Source organism: Nicotiana tabacum, chromosome 1, assembly GCF_000715075.1.
Source record: "Nicotiana tabacum cultivar K326 chromosome 1, ASM71507v2, whole genome shotgun sequence".
NCBI lineage: Eukaryota > Viridiplantae > Streptophyta > Magnoliopsida > Solanales > Solanaceae > Nicotiana > Nicotiana tabacum.
Window position 1 is genome coordinate 27,460,803 of NC_134080.1, and position 26,163 is coordinate 27,486,965.

The 26,163-nt window shown below is 34.6% G+C and overlaps 3 protein-coding genes across 6 annotated transcripts; 1 reads left to right on the forward strand and 2 right to left on the reverse strand.

Moving 5' to 3' along the window:
- Window positions 1–666: 666 nt before the first annotated feature.
- Window positions 667–8,293, reverse strand: LOC107780984 (BRAP2 RING ZnF UBP domain-containing protein 2). Of its 4 annotated transcripts, none has more exons than XM_016601613.2 (13): window positions 8,163–8,293; window positions 7,795–7,956; window positions 7,027–7,142; window positions 6,831–6,939; window positions 6,608–6,722; window positions 4,620–4,717; window positions 3,158–3,264; window positions 2,752–3,001; window positions 2,559–2,612; window positions 2,244–2,393; window positions 2,038–2,102; window positions 1,179–1,233; window positions 667–1,080 (listed from the first exon to the last, which is right to left on the reverse strand). In XM_016601613.2, the coding sequence occupies exons 2-13, from the start codon at window positions 7,921–7,923 to the stop codon at window positions 1,024–1,026; spliced, it is 1,305 nt and encodes a 434-aa protein (XP_016457099.1). In that variant the 5' UTR covers window positions 7,924–7,956; window positions 8,163–8,293; the 3' UTR covers window positions 667–1,023. The 4 variants fall into 4 exon arrangements, with proteins under 4 accessions (XP_016457099.1, XP_016457097.1, XP_016457098.1 ...); XM_016601611.2 differs by having other exon boundaries at window positions 7,795–8,005; XM_016601612.2 differs by having other exon boundaries at window positions 7,795–7,974; window positions 8,163–8,289.
- Window positions 8,294–14,158: 5,865 nt separating this feature from the next.
- On the reverse strand, window positions 14,159–18,293 carry LOC107780983 (serine/threonine-protein kinase SAPK3-like). The gene is given in 9 exon segments (NM_001325305.1): window positions 14,159–14,690; window positions 15,008–15,106; window positions 15,194–15,298; window positions 15,725–15,817; window positions 15,903–15,995; window positions 16,088–16,141; window positions 16,239–16,340; window positions 17,337–17,411; window positions 18,107–18,293. Coding segments are annotated over 9 exon segments (1,020 nt in total). The 5' UTR covers window positions 18,230–18,293; the 3' UTR covers window positions 14,159–14,414.
- A 4,254-nt stretch (window positions 18,294–22,547) lies between these two features.
- LOC107780985 (uncharacterized) lies at window positions 22,548–25,152 on the forward strand. Its single transcript, XM_075218623.1, has 5 exons — window positions 22,548–22,671; window positions 22,947–23,027; window positions 23,343–23,870; window positions 24,052–24,639; window positions 24,872–25,152. The coding sequence occupies exons 1-5, from the start codon at window positions 22,548–22,550 to the stop codon at window positions 25,150–25,152; spliced, it is 1,602 nt and encodes a 533-aa protein (XP_075074724.1).
- The last annotated feature ends 1,011 nt before the right edge of the window (window positions 25,153–26,163 follow it).

The window sequence follows — 26,163 nt, forward strand, 5'->3', positions numbered from 1 at the left end:
CTGTTGGTTTCAAATTTTTGCAATAGTAACTTATTCTTTTAAAATTTATTGAAAATAATTCATATCGTATTACTTATTGCTTAAAGAAATGAAATAATCTGCATTTTGCTCACGACAAAGAAAAAAAGATCTTGTCTTTTGTCATTTTGCTGACCTTATCGTATTACTTTTTACCTTGCTTTTTTGAGTTAGCTATAGAGGATCAATATTTATTAATTTCAGGAATTTATATTTTTATTTATAACTCAAGCACAGTTTTTAATATATTATTATATATTGCTTAAAAAAATACTCATGAATATGAAATGTACGTGCAACGCGCGTATCCTAAAACTAGTGTAATAAAATAAGAATAATGCCGAAGTTAATTAGTTTGAGATTTGCCCTGCATCTTTCTGTTTCTCTCTGCTAACTGTGTGGAGTGCGGGCGGCTAATAAAGTCGAAATCAGGATTTGAACATTATTAGTTGAGTGTGAAGTTCTACCATAACTCATTGATTTATTGATCGATATTTATTATTTGTACTTCCTTATTTAGTGGTTTTTTTAAAACAAATATAATGAGTCTGAGCCAAACTTAGTGGATTGGATGAACTTGTATGTTAACTCAGGCTGCTAAGGTTTACTTATATTTTTGAGAATAATAGACTAGGGAATGACAGGGTACGTTAACTGGTTTATTACTTGGATAATAGTATTCGATACATGTTTAGCATCAATTAATTGAAGATCCTTCACGAATGTGTTACCCTTTCGATTCGATACATTCATAAACAAAAGAGGTTAACCATAATCAACGGCTAAAAGCTGGGAACTACTTTCGATTGAGGCCACTATAGAGAGTTTTCTGGACAACACCTAATATCCTTCCAATATACAAGATATGTATTTTCACATTTGTAAGACACTGCCTAAAATAACTACTTTATGATCCCCGCTGCTTCTCCCGACACAACTTCAAGGTGCTACTCTTTCGATTGGCTTCGACTCCAGGTCACTTGTTGCCCTAATTTCATCATTAGACTAAGGCATCTCTTGAATTGCATTCTCCTTTTCGATGGATGCCATCACAGTTGCAAGCTGCAACTCAAACATAATAGCAATCAGATTTACTCATCGACAACAACTAAAAATATGATATTCCAGTTCACTTTCCATGATAGGTTATGTCAAGTTACCTGTTCCTCCAATTCTTGTATCTTCTCATCCTTTATTTTCAACTTCCTCTTCTCCCTAAAAATTAGATGTTAGAAGATACAATATGATATTACATGAGAGCAGCAGCATGATATATTTTGACAAGATTAGGAAGTAATTTAGCAATTCTGGGATAATATGAAGGCCAATATGTACGTCAAGATGGTCTAAGAAAGAGATCATCCATTACATGAACAACACTAACTCTAAAAGACAAAAAACCTCTGCCAAAGGCTGAGTGAAGCTTTTCCTCATAATAAAACCACAATGCATAAAGTACATCAACTTTGCAAGCAAACCAAATCATTGCTACAATTTTACACTAGGGGCAGATTCTTTTCTCCTTGAACCAGATCCATGAGATGCAGTTAACGCAGCAACAAAAACAAGTTCATCAAAATCAATACTTATCTGAAAGAAGCAATTCTTGTAAAAATTATTAAAGCCTCTTGTCAAATGGCAAGAGGTAAATTTTTTTGAGAGAATGACAACATGCCTGACGCCTCTGCAGGATTTGGAACATTGAGAGAATATGGTTATTTGATAAGAAAGAAACTACAAAAGCTTCATGGAGTTTATTTCTTATTATTATTATTATTATTATCATAGACGATCATGATGAAGCAACATGCACAATGACAGTTGATGATCAATTGGTACAAAATTGCAGTTCTTGTGATATACCTGTGCTCAAAGTTTGAAAATTATAGCACTTTTGCAGAAAATAAAATGACAAACATTTAAAGAAAAGCAGGTTGGTCGGATGGAAGAGTTCTGAGAAAATAATTGCCTACCACTGCCTCAGAGTGATGACACAACAACCAAGGAAAAGAATGATACCTTTCTTCAATCTCTGATATCTTGGCTTCCCATATCTCCTTGTTTCTGGTAAGATTGTCATTGATCTAGAGGGCTCAACACCAAACAATTCAAGTTCAAAATCAGGATAAATCAAATGGCTGTAAAAGGGAATACAGAGCTAAATAATGATAAACTGGTAACAGCTCAGAGATCAATAACAGTCAATAGACTTCAATAGAACTCACATCATCAAGAAATTTCTTCTCTTCAATGCATTTGTCCAAACGCACTTTTAACTTCATCAACCTTGGAGTCTGACATAGTGCTTTCTCAACAGCTTCCTTAATTTCCCTATCAGTTTCTTCTTCAACCCCTTGCAGTAAGGACTCGAAGTACTATTATCAAAGCAAAAGCTGTTAATACGGTAAATAGAATGTCATTGTCCTAAATTGCTGATCAATATCTCTGCATTCAAATGAATAAACTTGAAAGCACTGGAGACATTCAGATTAACAAACAAAGGAAATCTTACAATCTAGCTAAAAGGTAAGAAGCTTAACCATTTTTTGGTTCTCCAATTGCGAAGTCAAGAGCTCATTGTACTCGTTCACAATCTGCAGTTAGAAAATTTGAAGATTACCAAGTATTCCCAGATCAAGTAATGACCAAAGTCATTCAAAGATTAAGCATTTGACTAGATGAATAAGAGTAAAAAAGAAAAAAAAACATTTGTAAATGAAGAGAGAGACATACAGCTTCAACTTTGCTGTTTACAAGAGTCTCACTAAATCCAGGATCTGTAGCACATTCGCAGCTGCAGCAGCCATCATTATCATGATGACAATGGTGGTTGAGCTCAACCAACTTGCCATCAGTTTTAGACTGAATCAAACGGTGAACATAGTTGTCCCCTGAGTAGTCCCAGACACGACGCGTTTCCAGTTCAAGTGCATAGCAATGTTGTGTCTCTTTCCAGTGCCTTATAGCATGAGCTTCTTTGTATCTATAGCAAAATCAACATGATGAACATCAATTACTAAAACCTATACTTACCCAGCAGTGAAAAGATCATTCATCTTTTAGTTCTTCAAAATTGTTTTGGGATAACATCAGCCTTCACATCAATTTAGTCAAATACCAAGAGAGATAGTATTATTACCTTCCACACCCAACAAAACCACAAATAACACACATCCATAGATTTTCTGGTGATTGACAGATAGAACACGTTGAGTTTCCAGGCTGCTGCTGGCAGTATCGACATACCTGAGAGAACATGATTAAGTTGAATCAGCTCATTTCTATTAGTACTTCACATGAAAAACATATTTTCGAACTAACACTGGTATATGATATCTAAAAGCCAGCCTAACTCTCAGTACACTAAATAAGGAAAAGAATTCTTCCTTCACTGTTAATCAGGCTGATAAACCCTACTTATACTGTTTTCAGCTATCGGATATATATATTTTTTCAAGTCCATGAGATTTTTCTTCACTAAGCATCAGGGGTATATAATCTCCTCAAACGGTCTAACTTAATCTGATCAGGTGATTGATGATTTACCAAATAACTTCCCGAATATAAGAAAGTCATTGTAACTTGTAAAAGAACGAAAACTCTTGCAACTTTGAGAACCTTACTGTAGTGCCAATTTAATCAAAATTCAACCCTAATATAAGCCACACTTGCTTCAGAGTTCATTGCTAATTTGAAGAGGAAGAAACAACCTATGTTAAGAATACGCACCAATCCAGGCAATTGATACCAGATATAAGTGAGAAAAATGCTGAAAACCATTTCTCTTAGCCAAAGTTATACGAAGAAGCACCCAAGGATGTGGCTAGAAATCAAATCCAAGCAGAGACAGAAAAAGCCAGGGAATCTCTTCCCATCTGTCTACGCCTCGGAGGGAAAAGTAACCCGATATCTATGCTGGTAAAAGATAGCAAGTAAATGGTGGAATACTCCAAATACGCACAAGCTGGCCTAAGTGCAAACACAGAAATTTTCGGGCTCTTTTTTAACTTGTGTTTAGATAATTAACATTAATTACAAATGTGTCCCTCCTACCTATTAATTAAAACTTGTGTCTCTTTTCCTCTATTTTAAGACTCAAAAGTACTTGACATAAATTCCCGAGAAACTTACGTGCAATAGAAAACTAAAATTGCACATGCACACACAAAGCAAATTGTGAAGTGGACCTAATTTCATCTTGAAAAGGCTGCAGAAGGCCATATTTTAAAAAATTTAAGACAGAAAACTCAAGCAAACAAGTGCGGTAATTAAAGACATAAAAATGCAGATAAGGAACTACCTCAAGCTAAGCAATTATTCAACCAGAACAATGGATGTTAGAAGCAAATATTACTGACGACATGGCAATGTGACAATACGGTAATGCAAACATTAGTAAGAGACTTAGTTAACAATATCAATAACAGCATGATACTTACTTACAGGTTGGATTAAATCTAAAAGCCTGATACAAACAGCTGTATAAGTTATGGTCCATGACATTTACATGAATATGAATAATAGAGCATCAAGACCAGTTCAGAGACCATGTCTAAGTTGAAGCTCAAACGTATGGTGGAAAGATAGAAGGTATTACTTACAGGGCACGAAGAATCTGTCCATTTAGAAATACATGAACAATGAAACGAATGATTACAAATGGTTGTGAGAATTCCACTTGTATCCTGGTCCAGTCTCTCTGCAAATTGCATAGGAATTAAGATACATATGAGAGGAAACTCGCCAATATAATCCAGCTAAACATTGGATATCTCAGGCTGCACATCCTCATAAAATACCAAAGTCCAAACTAATCTATAAGGTTAAACTCAAAACAGTATTAACAAGGACTTCTCCAGTATCTTGAATTTCCAGTATGCTAAATGAAGGCAAACAGATTAGTTAGCATTCCATTTATTGAAGCGGTGGCCAGAAACTTCTGTAATAAACTGATTCAAATTTTTTAAATAATAACTGAAATTTAGGATTGAAAAATCCAAGAGGAAGCATAGAGGTGGCACAAGAGTTATGTTGAAGACATAATTAAGTAAATAAAAGTGTATTCTCCCCAACAACTTAAGCGATGAGATGGTCACACACTTCAATATGGTATCAGAGAAGGCAGACGTCCTGGGTTTGAGTCTCACCGCCACCCAATATCAAAAAGAATTTTCACGTGCTTGACTCATCAAGAAGAATCAAGCCCGCACGTGAAGGGGCGTTTTGAATACATAATTAAGTAAATAAAAGTGTGTTCTCTCTAACAGCTTAAGCTTTTAGATGAAATGGTCACACTCAACAAGTTATATCCAGATTCCCCATGGACGACGGACTTCAATTTTCTATCAAGTGACTCGAATCACTCGTAAATGCTTTGAGACGAAAAACTTTTAACTATAATGGATCATCTAGCTTCATCATATAATTAGCCAAAACTCATTGATCTGGTAAATGTAGTTTAAAGTGACAAGTAACTTTCTGTTCAGCAGACTAGCGGTTGTTTATGTATCACATGAAGCATACAAGATATATAGACACACTAGTACGCATGCACGCACACACTAGTATGCACACATATATAACCTACGACTTCTTGGAGTTCAGCCTCTGTTCAAAGTTACAAAAATATATTACACCACCAGGTCACATGTTTGACACCAACTCATTTTATTTTTATTTAATTTAAATTCAAAACACTCATATTGTTTGATACCATTGTCCGACCACCCACTTCAGTTTGGTATCCAGTTTGTTTTCTAAGAGTTAAGTTAGGGTTACTTAATTAAATAAGTAAATCCAGTAGAAAGATTTCAGAATTCATTTGTAAAGAATGATGGAATGATGCAAGGATTGTGACTACACCATCCAACATAATTCAAGTAAGGCCAGACGTGGTTGATGGCCTGACTAGTAAGTTCATGAGCAGTTTGGTCCACCATGATATCATAATGATACTTTTTGTGCAAGAAGGCTACAACCTTGAGAACAGAGGATCCGATTTAGTGTTACTGGGACAGAGGCATTATCAGCTAATTGAGCACCCCAAGGCATATCAGTTTAGGGACCCAAGACTTTGTAAGTTTTTAAATGAAGTCCAAGCTGTAAGAGTATATTCAATCCTAGAAACATGGTATAATGAGATTCGGTAACTGATTGTGCATACACGAGATGTATGCTTTTGGTAAATGAACGCAGCTTGCAAAGGAACACTAGATTTCATTAAAATGCTTGCAAGAGCAATCTGGCATGCGTCTACCATATATGAATAGATAGTTTCCTTTTTTTATCAGTGTATATGAATAAATAGTTACTTTAGGACATTTCAAATCGTAAGTGCCATGAATCTGAGTTACAAGGAAACGTAATATAAGAAATTGCTTGCAAATGTTAAACTTTTAAATTTGGAGGTTAAAATGGACGTTACAAACATTTTGGAGGAAAGTGAACGAATGAAGATGAACATCTCTAACATTTTGGAGTGAATCTCACTTTAGATGTGCTTAGTGGTTGAATAAGGAAGTTACAAATTTCAAAATATGCCATTTCCAAAATAGATTTGAACATTTTGAAACTAGATTAGGAAAAATACCAAGACAAACAGGACAGAATGGTTGCTCTGTAGAGCTTGCAGGTATGGACTGGGTGCGTTCAATTGAACCAGTGTAATGAACATCGGCAGCAAAAAACACATTGCAGGTCTCGTCCTGCAAGCAAAGAAACAAAAACAAGAATGGAGTATGAAACTGGAATTTGATGTTATGAGATACTTATTCTGATGCCAAAGCAGGAGAGAACTATTGGAGCAATCATACCTCAAGAGATGAAAATTTTCTACCACTAAAATGCTTGTGAAAAGTGTCTGCAGCTTTCTGCTCATCAAACCTGATCAATATACTGTAACAATCTTCCATTCCATCATTCCTAAAGCCTCGCACAAGACACCAAAGTTCAGAAGGAATCACAGACAACCAGTTAAACAAAGACCTCATAAATTATTGGAGAGAATACCTGACAATTCGCATTTCCAACATATGTTGAACAAATGAACCACAAAACTGACAAAAGTCTGCATATGTCATGTGATTCGGAACACTGAGCACGCAGAGGAGAGGCTTTCTTCCCACCTAAAGACAACACAACAGCACTAGATAAGTTGTTGGATTTCAATTCTAAAGGATCAACATGGATGGTGAGCATTCATCTAGTCAATTCCAACTAGCTTGGGGTTGAAGTGTTTGGTTGGCGTATCTCTCTCGTATATTGACCTTTAGTAAAATACAAAATTTGGACCTATTATTGCAATCAAAATGCCGTATACTAAGGGAAACAAGAAACAAACAATTCAAAGTTTCAGAAGCTACTAGAATTTGAACATATGATAGTTGCATACAAGTCAAGCAGCTTCATGCATAGCTATCAGGTGAATCTACAAATGTATAGTCAAAAACCTGAAAGTATCAATCAACTATTGCATCTGACAAATGTAAATTATCAGATTGAGCACAAAAACCTATCAATATCAATCAACTATTGCATCAACCTGAAAGTAGTTGGGGTTGACTACATGAATGTAAGAAATCATTTCAATTGTTATTGTATTCTGTTCTATTCTATTCGGGCCTGTATCATTCCACTACTTAATAATTTATTTTTCAGATGGAAAACAAACTAAGTTTCAACAAAATCAATCAAACAAGCCCAAAAGTCTTCCTCCAGCATAGTAACAAACGCTACAATCAGTAAAACAGAAATGGATGGATTGCGTCGAATACTTACAGGTAACTGAGACGAAAAAGAAGGTTGTTCGTTGCAGAAGAGATGCATGACACCCCTGGTTTCTTCGATGCGAGGGTTTCCAGATGAAAAATGAAACACCTTAGACATTGATGAATCCCCTGAATCCATGCCGCCTCCTATAATTTTCTCTTTTCTGTGGGGCTTCAAGTTTTGAGGATTCTAAACTTTAATTAGAACAAACTACCAACGCCTAACAACAGATATCCAGAAATTACACATCATAACAACCTAATTAAAAAAACAATTAAACCCAATTCGAAAGGAAAGAGAAAATAGGGTTTGACTGAAATTTGAATTGGAATGAAGATAGGAAACATAAGAAGCAGATTAGAGAAAGAAGAACTTACAAATGGATTTTCCGGAGAAGGAGATGGTAAGGACTAATTGCTGGAGGAAAATCTCGGGATCGGCTCTGTTTTCTTCTGGAGAGTGAACAAGAATAATAGTAATGGGAAATGGCACAATGGTTTCCTGCGTTTTAAGTAGGTTTAAAATGATCCCTTAAATATACCCATGAGCAGTTTTAGTCCTTTAAATTTACCAGAAGTGGGAATTTTTTTGTCTCCGTCAAATATTTAACAAACTTTGATTTTTAGATTTTCAGTCATGATGGGTTGCACCAAGAGTCGGCTCTTAAACCTTTTTCGTTTGCCCTAGCAATGGACGTATTGACGCGCCACATCCAAGGGGAGGTGTCATGATGCATGTTATTTGCATATGACATTGTATTGATTGATGAGACGCGAGCCGGCGTTGCCGCGAGGTTAGAAATGTGGAGGCAAACCCTGAGTCTAAAGGTTTCAAGTTGAGTAGGACTAAGCTGTAATACTTGGAGTGTAGGTTCGTTGGAATGACTCAGGAAGTGGAAGGGAAGGTGAAGATGGATTCACAAGTCATCCATAAGAGAAAATTTTTTAAGTACATTGGGTCTATTATGCATGGGGATGGGAAGATCGACAAAGATATCACATATCGTATTAGGGCGGGATGGATGAAATGGAGACTTGCTTCCGGTGTCTTGTGTGATAAGAAGGTCCCAACAAAACTCAAAGGTATAAGTTCTACAGAACGGTAGTCAGGCCGATTATGTTGTATGAGGCTGAATGTTGGCCAGTCAAGAGCTCTCATGTCCAGAAGATGAAAGTAGCAGAGATGGGATGTTGAGATGGATGTACGGGTATACAAGGTTAGATAGAATTAGGAATGAAGTTATTCGACACAAGGTGGAAGTGCCCTAATGGAGGACAAGATGCGGAAAGCGAGACTTAGATGGTTTGGACATGTGAGGAGACGGAGCACAGACGCTCCGGTCAGGAGGTGTGAGAGGTTGACATTGGAAGCCTAAGAGAGGTAGAGGTAGGCCGAAGAAGAATTAGAGTGAGGTGATTAGACAAAATATGGCGCAACTTCAGCTGATCGAGGACATGATAAGAAGGTGTGGAGGTCGAAGATTAGGGTAGTAAGGTAGTTAGTTTACTGTTCTCCCTATCATATCGGTAATATTAGCACGTACTTTAGTATTTTGTTGGTATTAGATTTCTATGACTACCTGTCATTTCTTTCATTGCGTTCTCCTGATTATTTGGTTGTTATTTATGTTGCTTTTACATGGCTTCTAACTGGCGCAATCCTTATTTTTCTCTTCTTTAATGTGGTGCTTATGCTTCTTTGAGCTGAGGGTCTATTGGAAGCAGTCTCTCTATTCATCCTCGAGTAATCAAACTACACTTTATATAGACACGGCCTTTTTTTAAACAATTTTCCTGACTCATCACACCAAGAATATTTAAAATAGACTAAGCACAAAAGTGTAACATCTTCACCTCAAGATTTGACTCACAAGTACCACGCATTATTCACAACTCATCCACTTACTCTACCATAAAGGTCACTGATATTAACTTTCCTTCATAAATCAAGTGCCCTCACACAACAAAAGAGAGTAGTTTCACACAATAAAATTTAAGAATACTTAGGAACTCAAGATAGAAAGAATTCACTCACTCTCAGAAATAACATTCATATGCCACAAAAGATGCACCATATGCTTGCCCGTAGTGTATTACTCTACTAATCGAGCCCATTCAGCCTAGGATCAAGTAAGACTTTATTTGGTTGTAATGTAGGTTGCGGGACGGGTAGATGTATTTAGATATAAGAGCGACTACACCTCCCTAAGCACTTTAATACATATACTTTAACATTAAAATCTCATACTTATGTCAAACCAAACTCTGCCTTCACATCAATATATTTTACCCCATACTTCTTTAAGCACAAGCACAATTGCATCAAGAGTCACCACTTATCAAAGAATTTTTTTTCACAACAATAGAACTTTTTTTCCTTTTCTTTCTTTTTTTATTTATTCATGTGGCTCTTACTTTTTAAAAATAGTGCACATTTCTCCTTATTTCATTAGTTCCACTCAAAAATCAAACCAACCGCCCCACACTTTAACGACTCTATTTTCATATCATCATCCATTCACAATGTGAAAAAAATGCTTGGAGTGTGGACCAATGCGCTCAACTACACAAACATTGGGATTGTCAACATCCTTAACACTAATGACACTAGGAGTCAACTAAATATGTATCCTCAATATCCTTGGTTGACTCTAGTATCTCTTCTACGACATCGGCATCCTCAAAATCTAGTTCGATTGATTGTTGGTACTCTACTCTGGCCTTATCCTCTAGCTCATCCTCGTATTTTTTTAAATCCTCTAGTATAATGGCAATTTCTGCAGCCAATTCATACTCATATTGGCTACTATCCACAATATCAACTTGTTGCGCTTTACAAGGTTCAATTAATTTATTCGCTTGAGCCTCCAAGTTGTGCATAGTTGCCCCTTGCCTTTGTACCCGCAGTTGTATTTCATCATATTATTCCATAAGGCACTTTAGCATATCCTCGATCTTTTTCAGGTCCTCTTACTTGGGTTCTTTGATCCTATTAACTTCACAAGAAAAAGAAGAACCATCAAAGTAAGGGGTTGGGGGAAGATAAGAAATATAAGCACAACCACGAAAGTGACCATCTTGACCACCACAATATCACACACATTCCACACATAAGATTGAGTTGGTGCACATAACTCGCTCTCGGAAATATTTTGATAATTTTGCCCTGCGTGGTTTCCTCCACAATATGCATAACGAGGATCAAAAGTAGAATTACCAACATCAAAGCTCTCATAATTCCAAGATGTCATGTCTCTCAGATCAAAAATATTTTTTTTAAAAAATAATCAAATACAAGAAAAAAAAATAAAAGTTCAAACTTGCAACCTAGAAATATGTACACCTACAACTACACCGTTAGTTCCCCGACAACGGCGCCAAAATTTGATCATGCCCAACTATGTCTTATAAAAAGGACAAGGCGGTAGTTGCAAAGATAATCCGATTTACAAGTCCGGAGTCGAATCCCACAGAGAACTAAGGCTTAGCTACAGTTGTTCACTATCACCAAGAATACAAGCTTGAACAATTCCTAACTTATAGATATTAAGATTCTTGTGTTTAACTAACTACTAACAAATTAAAATAATAAATTAATACTAAAGATACTACAGGTTGTAGAAAAGATTAAGGAGGTCTAGAGTTATGATTTCCCCAATTGTCGGAATCTTTCCCGCTATGTTTTCTATAATTTCGTCTAAGTATTCTCTACTGATCATGAGCGCTCTGCGTGTTGTAATTCTCTCCCGAGTAATTACAACAATTTACTAGGCAAAGTCTCCCGAGTTACGCTAGTTGGCTTTAATTACAGCTCACTTAGATCGCACCCAAGGTTTCGTTATCCCTAATCCCACCTTTAAACCCTTGGTTATTGATTCCTCACATACGTCAGGAGTGATGTTGTTCAACAAACACCTAAATATGCACTCTTTCCTGAGTAATGCATACTAAATAAGCACAACTAATTGAAGGCCCTTCAATCAACCACAAGAATAATATAGTTGAACAAATAGAGAAAATACTACAACTCAATTATATAAAAACATAAAAGAATTTATCCTACCAAAGGTTCCATCAAAACCCTAGATAACAAATTAGCTATTCATAATAGTATGTAAAACTACAATACTAAAAGTCATAACCAACAATGAAAAATAGGAAGAGGAAGGAAAAACTTGTAGAAGAATTCTCCGCCTTGCTCCTATTGTGTTTCTGCCTCATTTGGTCGTATTTGTGGCCCAAATTTGTCCAACCTCCTCAAAATACTATTTTTCCATGTATATATACCAAGTAGGGTTGGGCCCAAACAATTACACCTTCTCCTACGCGAAAAAGGACACATATTACGGACAGGACGTGCGCGGTCGCGCTTGGACCGCGCATATCCACTTTGATTCTGCCTGACGAGCGCGGCCGCGCACTTGACGCGCAGTTTTCACCCTGTTATGTTGGAAATTTGGATAAACATAAAACATAAAAGTTGTAGCCCTTTGAGTTAGATTTCCAACCATATATTGTGGAGCCCAAATGGAGTTTTGAGTAAAACTTTATGTGCATTTTACTAGACAGTGCATAATATACCTACTCGATTCTTCATTTGTTCTAACTATCATCCGTTGACCCCCGAACACGATCCCGGCTTAATTCCTTGAGCTTTTACTCAGACTTCAAAGCTCCAAATCACTTGAATTCATTTCATAACATCTACATAGCTCAGAATCACTCCTACAAGGCATAAAACACACAATTAATGCAAGACACTAGCGATTAAAGCTCAAACTCAATTAAAGTGCAGTAAATTTGAGTGTAATAAGCGACTAAAATATGTAATTATAGCCTATCATCATAGGGGTAAGGTTGTGTACACACTACCCTCCCCAGACCCCACTATGTGGGATTATACTGGATTTTTTGTTGTTGTTGTTTGATTTTTAGATTTAATTGGAACCGTAGGATTTAACTTGAGGTGTAGTTTTTCAGTTTCTGCTATTTTGGTATATTTCTTAGTTAAATATTTGGTGGAGATAAAAATTTCAAGGTACACAAACTGATTTTACTAAATAGTATTCATAAACTAGCCTTAGTTGCAAAAAACTATTGTGCATCTTTTAATAGGTAGCTTCTAGTTTATTGTTTGATGCTCAGTTAGGAATATTCGATAATTATTAGCATAAATTAATTGAAGATCATTCACTCAGAGTCATGGATATATAATTAGTCAATGGGAATGCTCTGAGGCAGAACATTTCTCTCTTTAGTTAAGCTTGCATTTTATTATTTTCTGCGGTAAATTACTTCAGGGTGTGGCAAGACTTAAAACTTTCAACATATTTATAAAACAGTTAGTACTCTCAGGTAGATCTTTTTACTTTCTCCCTCTTAATTTGATTATTATTAACATTCTGTTAGCCTGGGAAAAAGGGGTCAAAGTAGCATAGATGATGCATTATGCATAGTTCTCAAAAAGTAAATATTTGAGAAGGTAAATGAGTTTTAACAAACAGTAACTACTACCACACTTCTTCTTTTTTTCAAACGTGTCGTGGCAAGTACTCTGTGGATTGTGATGAGTATCCCTCCATCCATAACCAGACGTTTCGGATTAGAAAGCTGGGAATGGAGAACACTTTGGTAGGAAGCGATTTACCCCCTTAGGGGTCGTTTAATTGGAATATGATTTATACCGGTATAAGTTATATTGTGATAAGTTATGCTGGGATTAGTTATGTTGGGATTGTTGTTTATTCATTGTTTGGTATGTTGTATTAAGAATGACAATTGCATAATTTCTAAGAAAAGGGTAGAAGTTATACCGGTGCTAATTACCCCACCTTCTATAAGGTATAAGTTATCCCAGTGTTAAAATTAACACTGGGATAACTTATAACTGGTTCACTAACCAAACATAGTATTAAGGTGATATTAAATTTTTATACAATCCTTATACCTTCTTATACCTCATAATAAACGACCCTTAGTGTGCACCCTGGCACAAGACCTGCATTAGCGGGACAGTTGACTTCGGATATCAAATGGTTAAACCAAAAAGGTTGTGGCTCACTTACAATAGCTAAGAGCCCGTTTGGACATAAGAATTTTTTCACTTTTTTCGAAATTAGTTTTTGGCCATAAAAATTTCAATCTTCACTTGAATTTGAATTTTTGAATTTCTCAAAAATTTGAAAAACTAAAACAAATTCAAAATTTTCACTCATATCACTCACAAAAATTAAAAAATAACCCAAAATTATACTCATGTCCAAACACAATCAAATACCATTTTTACTTGAAAAAAAAATTAAGTACTTTTTTTTTTTTTTGAAATTTTACAATTCTTATGTCCAAACGTCCACTAAGAAAGGTTACTAATTTTCAGGACTTTAAAGACTAAAATCAATTCAGCTGAAAAATTGATTGTTAACACATAGGAGCAGAGAATATCATCGATAGGTACAAAATAGAAATCTGTTTTCTGCAATATTACATCCATCTAACAATTTGAGTGCACACCTTAGAACTCATAAATATAGTTCGGTAGGCCAGAATATAACTAAGTCTTCTATACACCATAATAAACAACTCAAGATTACATACTGAAGTTCTCTTTTAGTCCAGTTGATAATGTCATCCTCAGACATAAACAGCAAAATCATTGCTGCTGTCAATTTCCGACTCGAGGTCATCCTCAGTATCATCTGGTTCTGCTGTCCCTGCAGTAGCTTGTCCTTCTGGTTTTGACACTTCTCCAGGTATCTTAGCTTCTTGTATTATCCTCATGATTTCCTCCACACTCTGTTGTAGTTGCTCTGAAGCCTCTTCATATTTGGAATGCTCACCATCCATTAAGTCTTTTGGCAGATTCTTTAAAAACCAAGGATGTTTCTTTATCTCAGGAATAGTTATTCTCTGTGCATGATGCAATACATGTTATGTTACTGAACGATACTCGAGTCATGACTAGGCTAAGTATTTTTTTCTTTCTGTTTTTAAGGGGAGCCTTGGCGTAACTGGTAAAGTGGTTGCCATGTGATCAAGAGGTCACGGGTTCGAACTGTGGAAACAGCCTCTTGCAAAAATATAAGGTATGGCTGCGTACGATAGACCCTTATGGTCCGGCCATTCCCCGGACCCCGCGCATAGCGGAAGCTTAATGCACCTGGCTGCCCTTTTTTTATTTATTTTTTATTTCTTTTTGATGAGTAGTTGAGTTAGGAGAATGTTACCTTTGAGGGATTTGCAACAAAGATTCGCGAAAGGAGGTTCTTACAATCTGCAGATATTCGTACATAATCCGGTATGGAGTATTGGGCACTCATTATTCTCTGAAAACAAAATAAAACAACCTTAAGTACCTATTTGAGACAAAACATTCCTACTTAGTCAAACATCAAATTAAAATATGAACTCACTCCAATGGTTTTTCTGAAATTTTTTGGATCTTCAGGATCCTCAAAAGGATATGCTCCGACTAGCATCACATACAACGTCACCCCACATGACCATACATCTGCTATCTGAAAATGTTTTACTATAACATGAGCAGAATATTCAAGTCAAAAACAACAGGAAAAGAACACAATCATGTAACTACACGCGTTCAGATATTCTAAAGGCCACATGAACAAACAAGTTCTTTACAAAGGTAGTAGTTACTGTCTCTATAGTTTAAGCTGCTCGAAATGAGTCTTTCACCATACAGAAATAAAAGTTTCCCTAAAGTTCCTACTTACAGTTCCCAATGGGAGCAATGTGTAAAAAATCGGCATACTTTACAGTAGTCGCTACAAGGGGAAAATAATAAGGTAGAATATTATAGGCCAATGTAATGCTTTTTGTTTAGCTGGTATCATAGGCACGAAGGCGATAAAGAAAATAATCTGTTGACACCAAAAAAAAATGATTTTTGTAGCAACAGATCATGGTCCAAGAAGAGAGCTTGCCTTCCCGTCATATTCCTTTCGTGACAGGACCTCAGGGGCAATATAAGCGGGTGTTCCTACTGTCGACTTTGGTTGGGAATGCAACAATCCAGACTGCATGAAAAAGTACATATAATTAAAATAACATCATGTTAGATTTAATGCAAGCAAGCTTCTCAACGAGAAAAGAAGAACAAACCTTGGAATAACCAAAATCACATATTTTTACACGTGGTGAAGCACTTCCATCAAGAAGAGTGTTTTCTAGTTTCAAATCCCTGTGACAAATTTCCTACAGGAAAAATAGAAGTATGACTTGAGACTATAAATTCACTAGGAAGAACATGACTATTGTTACTAAACGTCGATGTATTTCAAATTTACCATGGCATGACAGTAACTGACTCCAGATATTAGCTGTTGGAAGAAGAAACGAGCCTGTCGTTGATTGATACAAATACAAAGATGATAAGTACAACATCTCATTCTCATCAAATACAGGTATAATACACGGAATCGGAGATAAAAGTATAACCTCATCCTCACTAAATCTGCCAGCACTGCATATTCTAGCAAAAAGTTCTCCACCTGCTGCATACTCCATAACAATTGCTAAATGCGATGGAGTTACCAAGACCTACCCAAAAAAAAAGGAAGTCATGTTAACTATGACGGAGCAAGAGATCACTGCTATGATACCATGTTGTAGTATGTAATCATCTCATCTAAAAGCTTTGTTACGGAGAGTACACTTATACTTACCTAATCATATCTTCAAGTGTAACTAACTGTTAAATGAAAGAAACCATAGATGTTGAGATGCCAAGAAAAGAAAGTTACAGATGACAATAACTATGGAAAGAAAGAATTGTAAGATTTTTAAAAATAAAGAGAAATAACAAGTAATAAAGGATCAAACTAATGCTTTTAGCCCATGAGATACCATCGCTGTGACAATCAATCTAATATATATGCTCAACAAAATGGAGGGACACTTAAAATGAAACCTCGGTCCTTGATCAATATTTATACCATACAGACGAAACAGCTCAACCCCTATTAGAGATTAGTTTCTTTTAGCGCCAGCACCAAATATTGCTTGAAACAGCACCAAATGCAGGGAAACTGAACACATAATCAGCATGTTAAGGTAAGACTAATGCTGCTAATTATGGAATACAGAACTGTGACTTGTCAAGTATAAACCGGTGTATGAGATTGCGCAACTCTCAGCATTCCTAAAGCATCATCGAACAACACCAGATAGCGTGACAAGAAACAGTCAATCCAATTGGTCCCACTAACATCAAAAATTGGATCAAGCAAAGAGCTCCAACTAAAGGTTAAGCACCACGAACTCGTCATTTGATATTCCACATAAAGTCATTATTAAGAGTCAATGTTACAGTTACTCAAGAGGGGCTTATGTAATTGGAGCAGCAATTGCAACAACAACCCAATTGTCTGTCGAAGTTTTAAGTTTAAAACAGCAAGGAATTACTCAATATGCATTCCCTTTTGCATAATTAAGCAGAACTATTGAAATATACACTCTGCTTACAAAAGCAGGTACAAGGGAAGATATCATTTCTCGAGTTCATAACAAACAGGTATAAATTAAGGAAGTATTTACCTCTTTAAACCTGATAATGTTTGGATGTCCCAACGATCTATGATTTATAATTTCTCTCTGCACATTTTCATCAATCTGAGATAAGAAAAGAATAACTGTTACATCAGGCTAACAGAATCAAAGGAGATAACCGTTGCTACAGTACTGTAGTAATAACTGTTACATTAGGCTGAAAGCATCTTGACACAACCTAGTAAATGATGAGAAAAATGTACTTAAAAAGCTCTTTGCAATGGGCCAAAATTGCTCCTCTTATACTTGGCTTATAGTTTAATCACTAACCAAAATTAGACTACTGCAGTTCCAGCTAGAACAGCTAATTCAGTTAAACAGTTCTATCAGTGTTGAATATCTTGGGAATTAATCTGAAACACATCGCCATCCCCCCCTAAGCTCCCGCTATGCACGGGGTCCGGGAAAGGGCTGGACTACAGGGCTTCCATGACTCGAACCTGTGAGCTCGTGGTTACAACTGATTTGCAAATTCAGAAACTTCAAACAAAGGCCACCTAATTTGTTTGCCAAAGTTAAGTAGAAAAGGCAACTGGTGTATAAAATCTTCCCAAACTAAAATCAAGCTCAAGTTTTTACATGGAAGAACAAATGACACAAATTTCAAAATTAATCAAGTAAAGGGTTCACTAGAAATATCAACCAAATGAGCAAATCCAGCACAATCCTTAACCTAACAAAGTGAAAAATAATGACAAAATCTACAAACAAAAAGATAATATTACAAAAGTAACCTTTTTTGACAAAAGCAGACTTACCTTCTTCCCTCTTTCTATATATTTGACAGCAAAAAGCTCCTTTGTCTTCTTGTCCTTAACTAGCCTAGCCACCCCAAAATTCCCAGTACCAAGTTCTTTCAAAAGCTCATATTTTTCCTCCATTCTATACCCAAATCAAGAAAGACAAAAAAAAAACTCTAACTTTTTTTCCTTTTTGAATTTTGACGAGCAAACTACAGTTACTGACCAATCTCAATTCTTGATACTACTGCTCTTTATAAATGAAGACAAAGTGCAAAAATCATTTAAGGTATGTAATAAAACAATAAAGAATCTAACGCACCATTGGTTATACTAAACGACACGTATAATATTAATTTGATATTAAGGGGTTGGCTTCAAAGTTCAATTAATATTGAAGTGACTGATTAACTGACACTTGGTCATGGAGGAGGTGGAAAATATTATTTAAATGTGTAAAATGGGTATAGGATAAACTTTTGAATTCATGCTATTTTAGTAAACGTGCGGCAAGAGTGGGACCCTTGTTAGGGACTTTAGGGGTAGTTGTGTAGCATTTAAGAATATATTATCCAATCATAAGCTTCTGTTAAATTATAAGTCTGCCGACTTTTCCTTAGTTTGTTTCGTTTAAAATGATTGGTTGAAAACGCCTTTCTAAATTTCGTGAAGTCCACGCGTTGTTCTTCCTAATTTCTTTTCTTCTATCAAATTGTGTTTTTTGTCGGTACTACTTTATTTTTTGTTTAATCATCGGGTATAAAGAGAAAATAACTCAAATAGTCGCCACCTAATCTCTTAAACTAAAAATAATTAAAAGATATAATTGTATATATAATTTATGTATAGTGTATATATAATTGTGTATAATTAATAATATATATACCGGTTAAAAAAAATAAATATTGAATCTGACCGGCTACTTGTGTAAGAATCCTTATCGAAATTTAGTAACAATTGCACGGGGCATCCTATTTGATCGCGCTCATTTAACATGTATCCAATTTTTAAATTTTTTTTAACTTGTACCTATTGTTTAAACAACTTCAGGTATTTTTCTCCTTTTTCTTCTTCTTCTTCTTCTTCTTAACAATGATTTTATATGGTGTTTGTGAATATATTTTAAGGTAGTTTATGAGTTTTACAGTGGTGAACTGTTGTGACGTTTATTTTTTACTATTGCTTAGGGTTTCTTCTTTTTCTTTTTCTTAATTGCAAAATGGGTTCGTTATATTTATTGTTGTTTTGACGGATTGAAGATTGAGGTTTGTTGTTGATGATATTTAGAGGTTATGTTTCAAATTTGAGCTCATTTGGAGTACATTTAGGTATTAGATTGTTAAAATTCGAAGAACAAATTTCTATTTCTGAGCAATTTGCACTTCAGACTTATTTAGCTTTAAGTGCATTAAAACTTTGGTTGCACTTCAGACATTTTGGCCTTAAGTGCATATGAAGTACAATTTTTTACTTCAGACTTATTGACCTTAAGTGCATGAAACCATTAATTGCATTTCAGACCTATTTGGCCTTAAGTGCATCTAAAGTATAATTTTTTTCACTTCAAACTAATTTTTTTTTAACTTCAGGCCGGATAAGTCTGAATTGATTGAAAAGTGGGTAGATTTATAAAAAAAATTTAAAAAAGTGAGTATATGTTGAATCGTGACCCCAAACCGAATATAAATGCAAAAGTCCCAAAAGATTACTGACCTGATTAATCAAAATTTGAAAAGTGTAGGCCCATTTAAAGGGCACTTTCTACCAAAAATTTTATATTAGTTGCTGGAACTAATATAAAATATCATATTCATTACACAATATCCTTTTAGGTACCCTGTACCTAGTGTATGAAAATGGTACATTTTGTCAAGATCTTTAATAAATGTGCATATAAATATCATGACATTAAAAAATGCAATCGACTTTTTATTGTATATGTTATATATGTGTATGATCGGGAATGATGACGTTGAACAGACGATTTAAAAAGGAAAACTTCTTTTCCACTGGAAAATGAGAATATGAAGGGGAAGCTATGAACAAATGAGTTAGAAACATTTGGGTCCTACAATTACAGGTCGGTTAGTAGCTTTGATCAGGGTGTTCACGGTCTGAAAATAATTTGTTAAATTTATATTTTTTTATATATTTCTTTCGGAATTGAAAGTTTATTTACCTCTTTATATGAAAAGAATGAACAAAAAAACAACTAAAAGTTTGTTTTCTCAAGCTTTAGCCACTGTAGTCCTGCAATTTGAGTTTGCTTTCTTTACTCTTATGGTAGGATTTTTTTTAACTCTTATGTTAGGCAAAAGTATGTGCGGAGGGTTAGAGAATTAAAGTCTCTTAAGGAAAAGAAAATTGGCTGATTCCTATTGTTTTGGGCCTAGACAATCTTTTAAGATATAAGTAGGATAAACCAAAATTCTACATAACAATTAAATTGCATAAAATATTTAAAATTATTTTGAAAAAGATATTATATTGTATATAAATAATAATTAAATTTTGTATATAATTAATCGATTTGGTTCGGTTTAATTTTCGATTTTTTATAATAAAACCAAAACCAAACCAAATATCATCGGTTTTTAAAATTTAAAATCAAAACCAATCCAAATCAAAAAAATATCGGTTTACTTAATCGGTTTGGTTTGATTTGGTTTTCGGATTGGATCGATTTCCGTCAAACCATGAACAGCCCTACGTTTGATGATGCTAATGTATTAGTTTTATGTCCAAATTGCATGTATAACCCCCACCACCGCCACCACCACCACACACACAACCCAAACTACTTCTTGATATTATTTGATTTTGAAGAGATATCCATTTTAAATTAGGTGCCTCTGTCTGCATTTTCTTTATCACTAGGAGGAGGGGGAGGGGTAGAAAGAATATTACATAATGGAATTCGAATTTTCCCAAAATGCACTTTTGGGCTCAAAATTTTTAATCTTGTGTTGCTTTTGAAGGAATATAAAAAAAAAATAAGCAAAAGATAATAGAGGGGAATAAGTCGTATATGATGAATAAATAGGATTTATAAGTCGCAATAACTACATGCAAGTTATAAGTTGTTATAGTACAACGTGATTTATAGGTCGCAATTACTAAATGCGATTTATTAATCGCAACACCAACTGCGATCCCAATTACCAAATGCGATGTCACTAAATTTGATGAATAAGTCTCAATAGTTCTTACGGCATATTCAAATCGATTATTCTTTATGTAGCGAAATGGTTGATTCCATCGATTATAATTGAAAGGAAGACTCACAAGAGATTGTTGAAACCATAATAGGTCTTTATTTTCATTTTTTTTTTATCAAGCAGTTGCAATTTAAAAATTTCTGAATTCCCCATGTTAGTATTTATTATTCAGATAAGAATCCTCATAATCATAAATTGAACTATTACTAGTATTAATATATTTCCAAATACAATTTATAATTTGCTATTTCGTAATTAGCATTTCATAAATGTGCATTTTATAAGTCGGAATACCAATTGTGATTTACAAATCGCAGTCACAAAGACGATTTATATATCGCAATCATAATGCGATTTATGCAATTTATTATAGAAAAGAAAAAAAAATCTTTTTTCGGCTGTGAACAATTTTCAAACTTGTGTCGATGAATTGAATACAGGAGCTTGACAAGGTAAGAAGGCCCAATAAAAACGATGAGTATTGTTAAGCCCATGAACCAGAATGAGGTATTACATTTTTTGTTTCTTATACCATATATAAAACCTTATTACCAAAAATGTGTATAGTTTCTAATTTACCCGTTCTGTCCACATTTTTTCTACAGTTATTATACCAATCATTAAATACTAATTAATAGTTTTGTCGAGCTAAAATTCAGGAACAGAATCTTCTAAAAAGATTTGACGTAAATCAAATCAAATCATATCACGGAAATCCTTTATCTTCAATTAATAATCAAATTATGTTCTTCGATATTCTCACAATCGCTACAAATCAAAATCTTAGTTCGTCGAAATCAGAAGCTCAATTTCAAATTGTAGAAATCAGTTCTGCAATCTCAGTTTGTCGACTTTTTTCCTCAATCCACTAATAAAAAAAGCGACAAAATATTCAACAAATTCAAGTCAAATTGTAGAAATCAATTCTGTCGATTCTCTGTTCTTCGTCTTTTTTTCTTAATCCAAAAAATCAAAAAAGCGACAAAATATTGAATAATACCTCAGCAACGATATACAATCATGTCCAAAATCCCAATCATGCTACATTTTAATGGCAATTAGGATAGTTATGACAGATTTAGAGATTTTCAAGTTGATGGCATTGTGCTTGATGAGGATACAAGTTACAATATGTTGATTTCTACAATTGCAGAGCAATTATGATTGATACTTCGGAAAAAATTGTAGAAATCAAATACATTGTGAATCAGAATTGTCCTCAAATGAAGATTAGGAACAATATGGGGGTTAGTGTGTATATGGAGACAAAAAAGGAGAATAAAAACTTAGGATCATATCCGTTACTCATAAGTGTACGAGATTTCAATATGGAATTGGCTATTACAAATGAGAACACAAGTGCAGGTTTGTTATATTTAAAATTCAATGGAAGTCTGATTTTACGATAATATCTACAAAATTCCTACATTTATGTACAAATAAACTATAAATCAGTTCTAGGATGTATAAAGCAATATTGTTTTCATGCTTATCTACAAAATTACTACATTTATACTACAATTAAGCTATAATCCATGTTGAAAAAAAAATTGACTACAAAATTTTCTATTCATCTACAGTTTATCTACAAAGATTCTACAAAATTGTATATGACACTATTTATTTTTATTTTCATGCAGGTTCGTATGGGACAATACAGTTACTTGATATGCCAGCCTCTCCCGTCATAGAGGAATATCAAAGTGAAATAATAACTGAAGGTACATAAAGTGTTATCGAAGAAGGACAAGTGTATCAAGACAAGCAAACAATTGCAACTGCAATGAGACACTATTCTGTCATGCACAAGTTCCAATTCAGGGTTAAAAGATCTAGCCACAGAAGGCATGAAGATATTAATTGTGAAAAGACCTTTATAAACAGTATTTTCCTTGTGATATGTAATATGTAGATGAAAAGTAGTTATATTATATAGTGTGTTACTTTATATTAAAACAGTCATTTTGTTAAATCTACATTGATAACATGTATTATAAATGTATTTTTTTGTAGCTATTGGCTCATATGCGTTGCAGAAAACTGTAATTGGCACTTCAAGGCAACATCAATTAATGATTCTGCAATGTTCAAGATCAGGAGTTTCAACCGACAACACACATGCACCTTAATGGACGATACATTCATACATCGCAAACGTATTGCAGTTGTAGTTGGTAGCATAGTCATGCCAAAGTATTGTGATCCTAAAACAGTTTACACACCAAAAGATATACAAACTAACATGTTGTCCCAACATGGAGTGAACCTAAGCTACATGCAAGCATGGAGGGCAAAGGAAAAGGCTTTACAGTTATTGAGAGGTCATCCGGCTGACTCCTACAACAAATTACCAAAATGTTTTTATATTCTTGAGAAGACGTATCTTGGTTCAGTTGTTAAATTGAAGAAGACAACAGATGAATGCGTCTTATATGCATTTGTTGCTCTTTTTACATCAATAAGTGGTTGGGAATATTGTAGACCAGTAGTAGTGGTTGATGGGACATTCTTGAAAACAGCCTACAGGGGGATTATGCTGACAGCAAGCACAATGGATGCAGCAGGTAAAATTGTAGTTATTTTGTAGGCAGTTTATAAATTGTAGATACATTGTAGATATTTGTGTGTGTGTGTGTGTGTGTGTGTGTATATATTTTGTATATATATATTGTAGTTTATATGTATTTGTGTTTTCATATGCATTTTCAAATCTGCTAGTTAATTATTTTTTTACAAATAATGTAGGTACAATATTGCCTTTGGCATATGCTGTGGTTGATTCAGAAAACGACGCATCGTGGAAGTGTTTTTTTGAGCAATTAAAGCAAGCATATGGTGAAAGAACTTCAATATGTGTTGTTTCAGATAGGAATGAGAGTATCCTGAAGGCAACATCAATTGTCTATCCGGGCGTGCCACACTACTCTTGCGTGTGGCATATTTGGACAAATATAAGGGCAAAGTTCAAGAAGGGTCATCTACAATTAAATGAATTGTACTTTGCTACAGCAGGGTCATACACTCTGGATGAATTTAATGAAAGAATTTCGAAGATTGAAGAAATAGACCCGTGTGTTAAATCATACCTCTATGATATTGGCTATCATAGATGGTCAAGAGTACATGCAACGGTGAATAGAACTTGGACTATGACATCAAACATTGCCAAGTCGTTGAATGCTGTAACAAAAGAGGCAAGAGAGCTGCTAACATTTGACCTATTAGAGTATATGAGGAAACTTCTTGAACGTTGGACAAAAGAGAAGTTATTGAAGGCAAAGGGTACTTTCACATACCTTGGGTACAAATCCAACAAAGAATTGGAGAAAAACAGTACATTATCTCAGAAACTTAGGGTAAGATCTGTTTATTTGGTGCATAAAATTAATTAATTAATATACATTATTTCCAGATTGTAGATAAATTATAGACAAATTGTAGTTAATTTGTAGATTGTAGATAATTTGTAGATATAATTGTAGATAAATTGTAGATAATCTATTGTTATGATTGTAAATATTTTTCTTTCTGTTTGTTATGTAATTGTTGGTGAGGGCTTCAACAGATCATATGCATACTGTGATAGATGGTGTGAAGCGGTACATTGTGTGTCTTGAAAGCAAGAAATGTAGTTGTGGCCAGTTCCAACTTGATGAACTTCCATGTCCGCATACTTTGGTAGGTCTAAGGCACAAGAATGAAACTTATGAAAACTTTTGCTCTCCGTATTACACAAGGGAGAGCCTGCTGCGTACATATGAAATACCAGTAAATCCCCTTCCTGAGGAAAGCAAATGGAATGTGTCACAACATATATCTGATGAAGTAGTAAATCCACCTATATGAGATAAAAAACAGTCATGAAAACCTCAAAAGGAAAGATACAGAACATATAATGAACTAAAGTCAAAGAAGTACAAGGTGTCATGTGGAAACTGTGGAGGTGAAGGGTATAACAAAAGATCTTGCAAGAATGAACCCAAAAAGAAATAAATATTGTGTAGTTAGAATAGTATTTTAAAATAATTGTTAGTGTGTTCAAGTTAACAGAATTTTATGTGTAATTGTTTAAGTTTTGAAAGATCATAATGTAGTTAACTTCAATTTGTTTATGTGTTTGTTAACATATTTTTCTGTATTGTGTCAATTATCTACCTCCATTTTTTACATTCTGTACATAGCAGTTAATATTTATTAACTACAATATAACTACAAGTTTAAAAAAATTAATGTAACTTGAACTGACAGTTATATACAGAAAGTAAATACAACTGGAGGTATTCCCTACAAATTATATACATATTCAACTATAAAATTATATACAATCTCAACATTCAATGTTTCCAGACTGTGGATAATTTGAAGTTTTTTTGTAGATAATTTGTATTCTAACAACATAATAACTACTTTTAAGATAATGAAGAACAAGTGCTGTAAATATTAAACAACTGGAGATAATACCACCAAGTTATTTTCAAGTGAACTACTAAACTGGATAAACATTTACAAAACAAAAGGTCTGCTACAATAAAAACACAAAAGAAATGTTCAGAAAGTTGTGTACTATACTTCTCCTACAAACTAGCATCAACTAAATTACATAGACATGACACTACTTCTTCTTTCTCTGGACTCTTATTTTCTCATTCAATGCAGGTGCACCCTTCCTCCTTGCTAGTCTGCTTGTAACCTCACTTTCACTGATTGACTCATCTTTCTGCTTCTTTGTAGCATAGTCCCATAGGAGCGCTCCATAGTGTCTACGATGTTGGTCAATATCAGAAAGGTCTTCTGCGGGAATTGATAAATCTCCAACGCTAACATACTCCGCAAATGCAGCAACAAATACACCACAAT

What these genes read in the sequence shown, in the direction of transcription:
- LOC107780984 (XM_016601613.2), bottom strand. Translation starts at nt 7,923, where the DNA reads ATGGATTCAGGGGATTCATCAATGTCTAAGGTGTTTCATTTTTCATCT. An exon ending in TTGGAAATGCGAATTGTCAG is followed by an intron (nt 6,940 to 7,026) that starts GTATTCTCTCCA and finishes GCGAGGCTTTAG; the next exon opens with GAATGATGGAATGGAAGATT. An exon ending in AATTGGAGAACCAAAAAATG is followed by an intron (nt 2,394 to 2,558) that starts GTTAAGCTTCTT and finishes CTTTGATAATAG; the next exon opens with TACTTCGAGTCCTTACTGCA.
- LOC107780985 (XM_075218623.1), top strand. Translation starts at nt 22,548, where the DNA reads ATGGGGGTTAGTGTGTATATGGAGACAAAAAAGGAGAATAAAAACTTA. An exon ending in AAATGAGAACACAAGTGCAG is followed by an intron (nt 22,672 to 22,946) that starts GTTTGTTATATT and finishes ATTTTCATGCAG; the next exon opens with GTTCGTATGGGACAATACAG. An exon ending in AAGTGAAATAATAACTGAAG is followed by an intron (nt 23,028 to 23,342) that starts GTACATAAAGTG and finishes TATGCGTTGCAG; the next exon opens with AAAACTGTAATTGGCACTTC.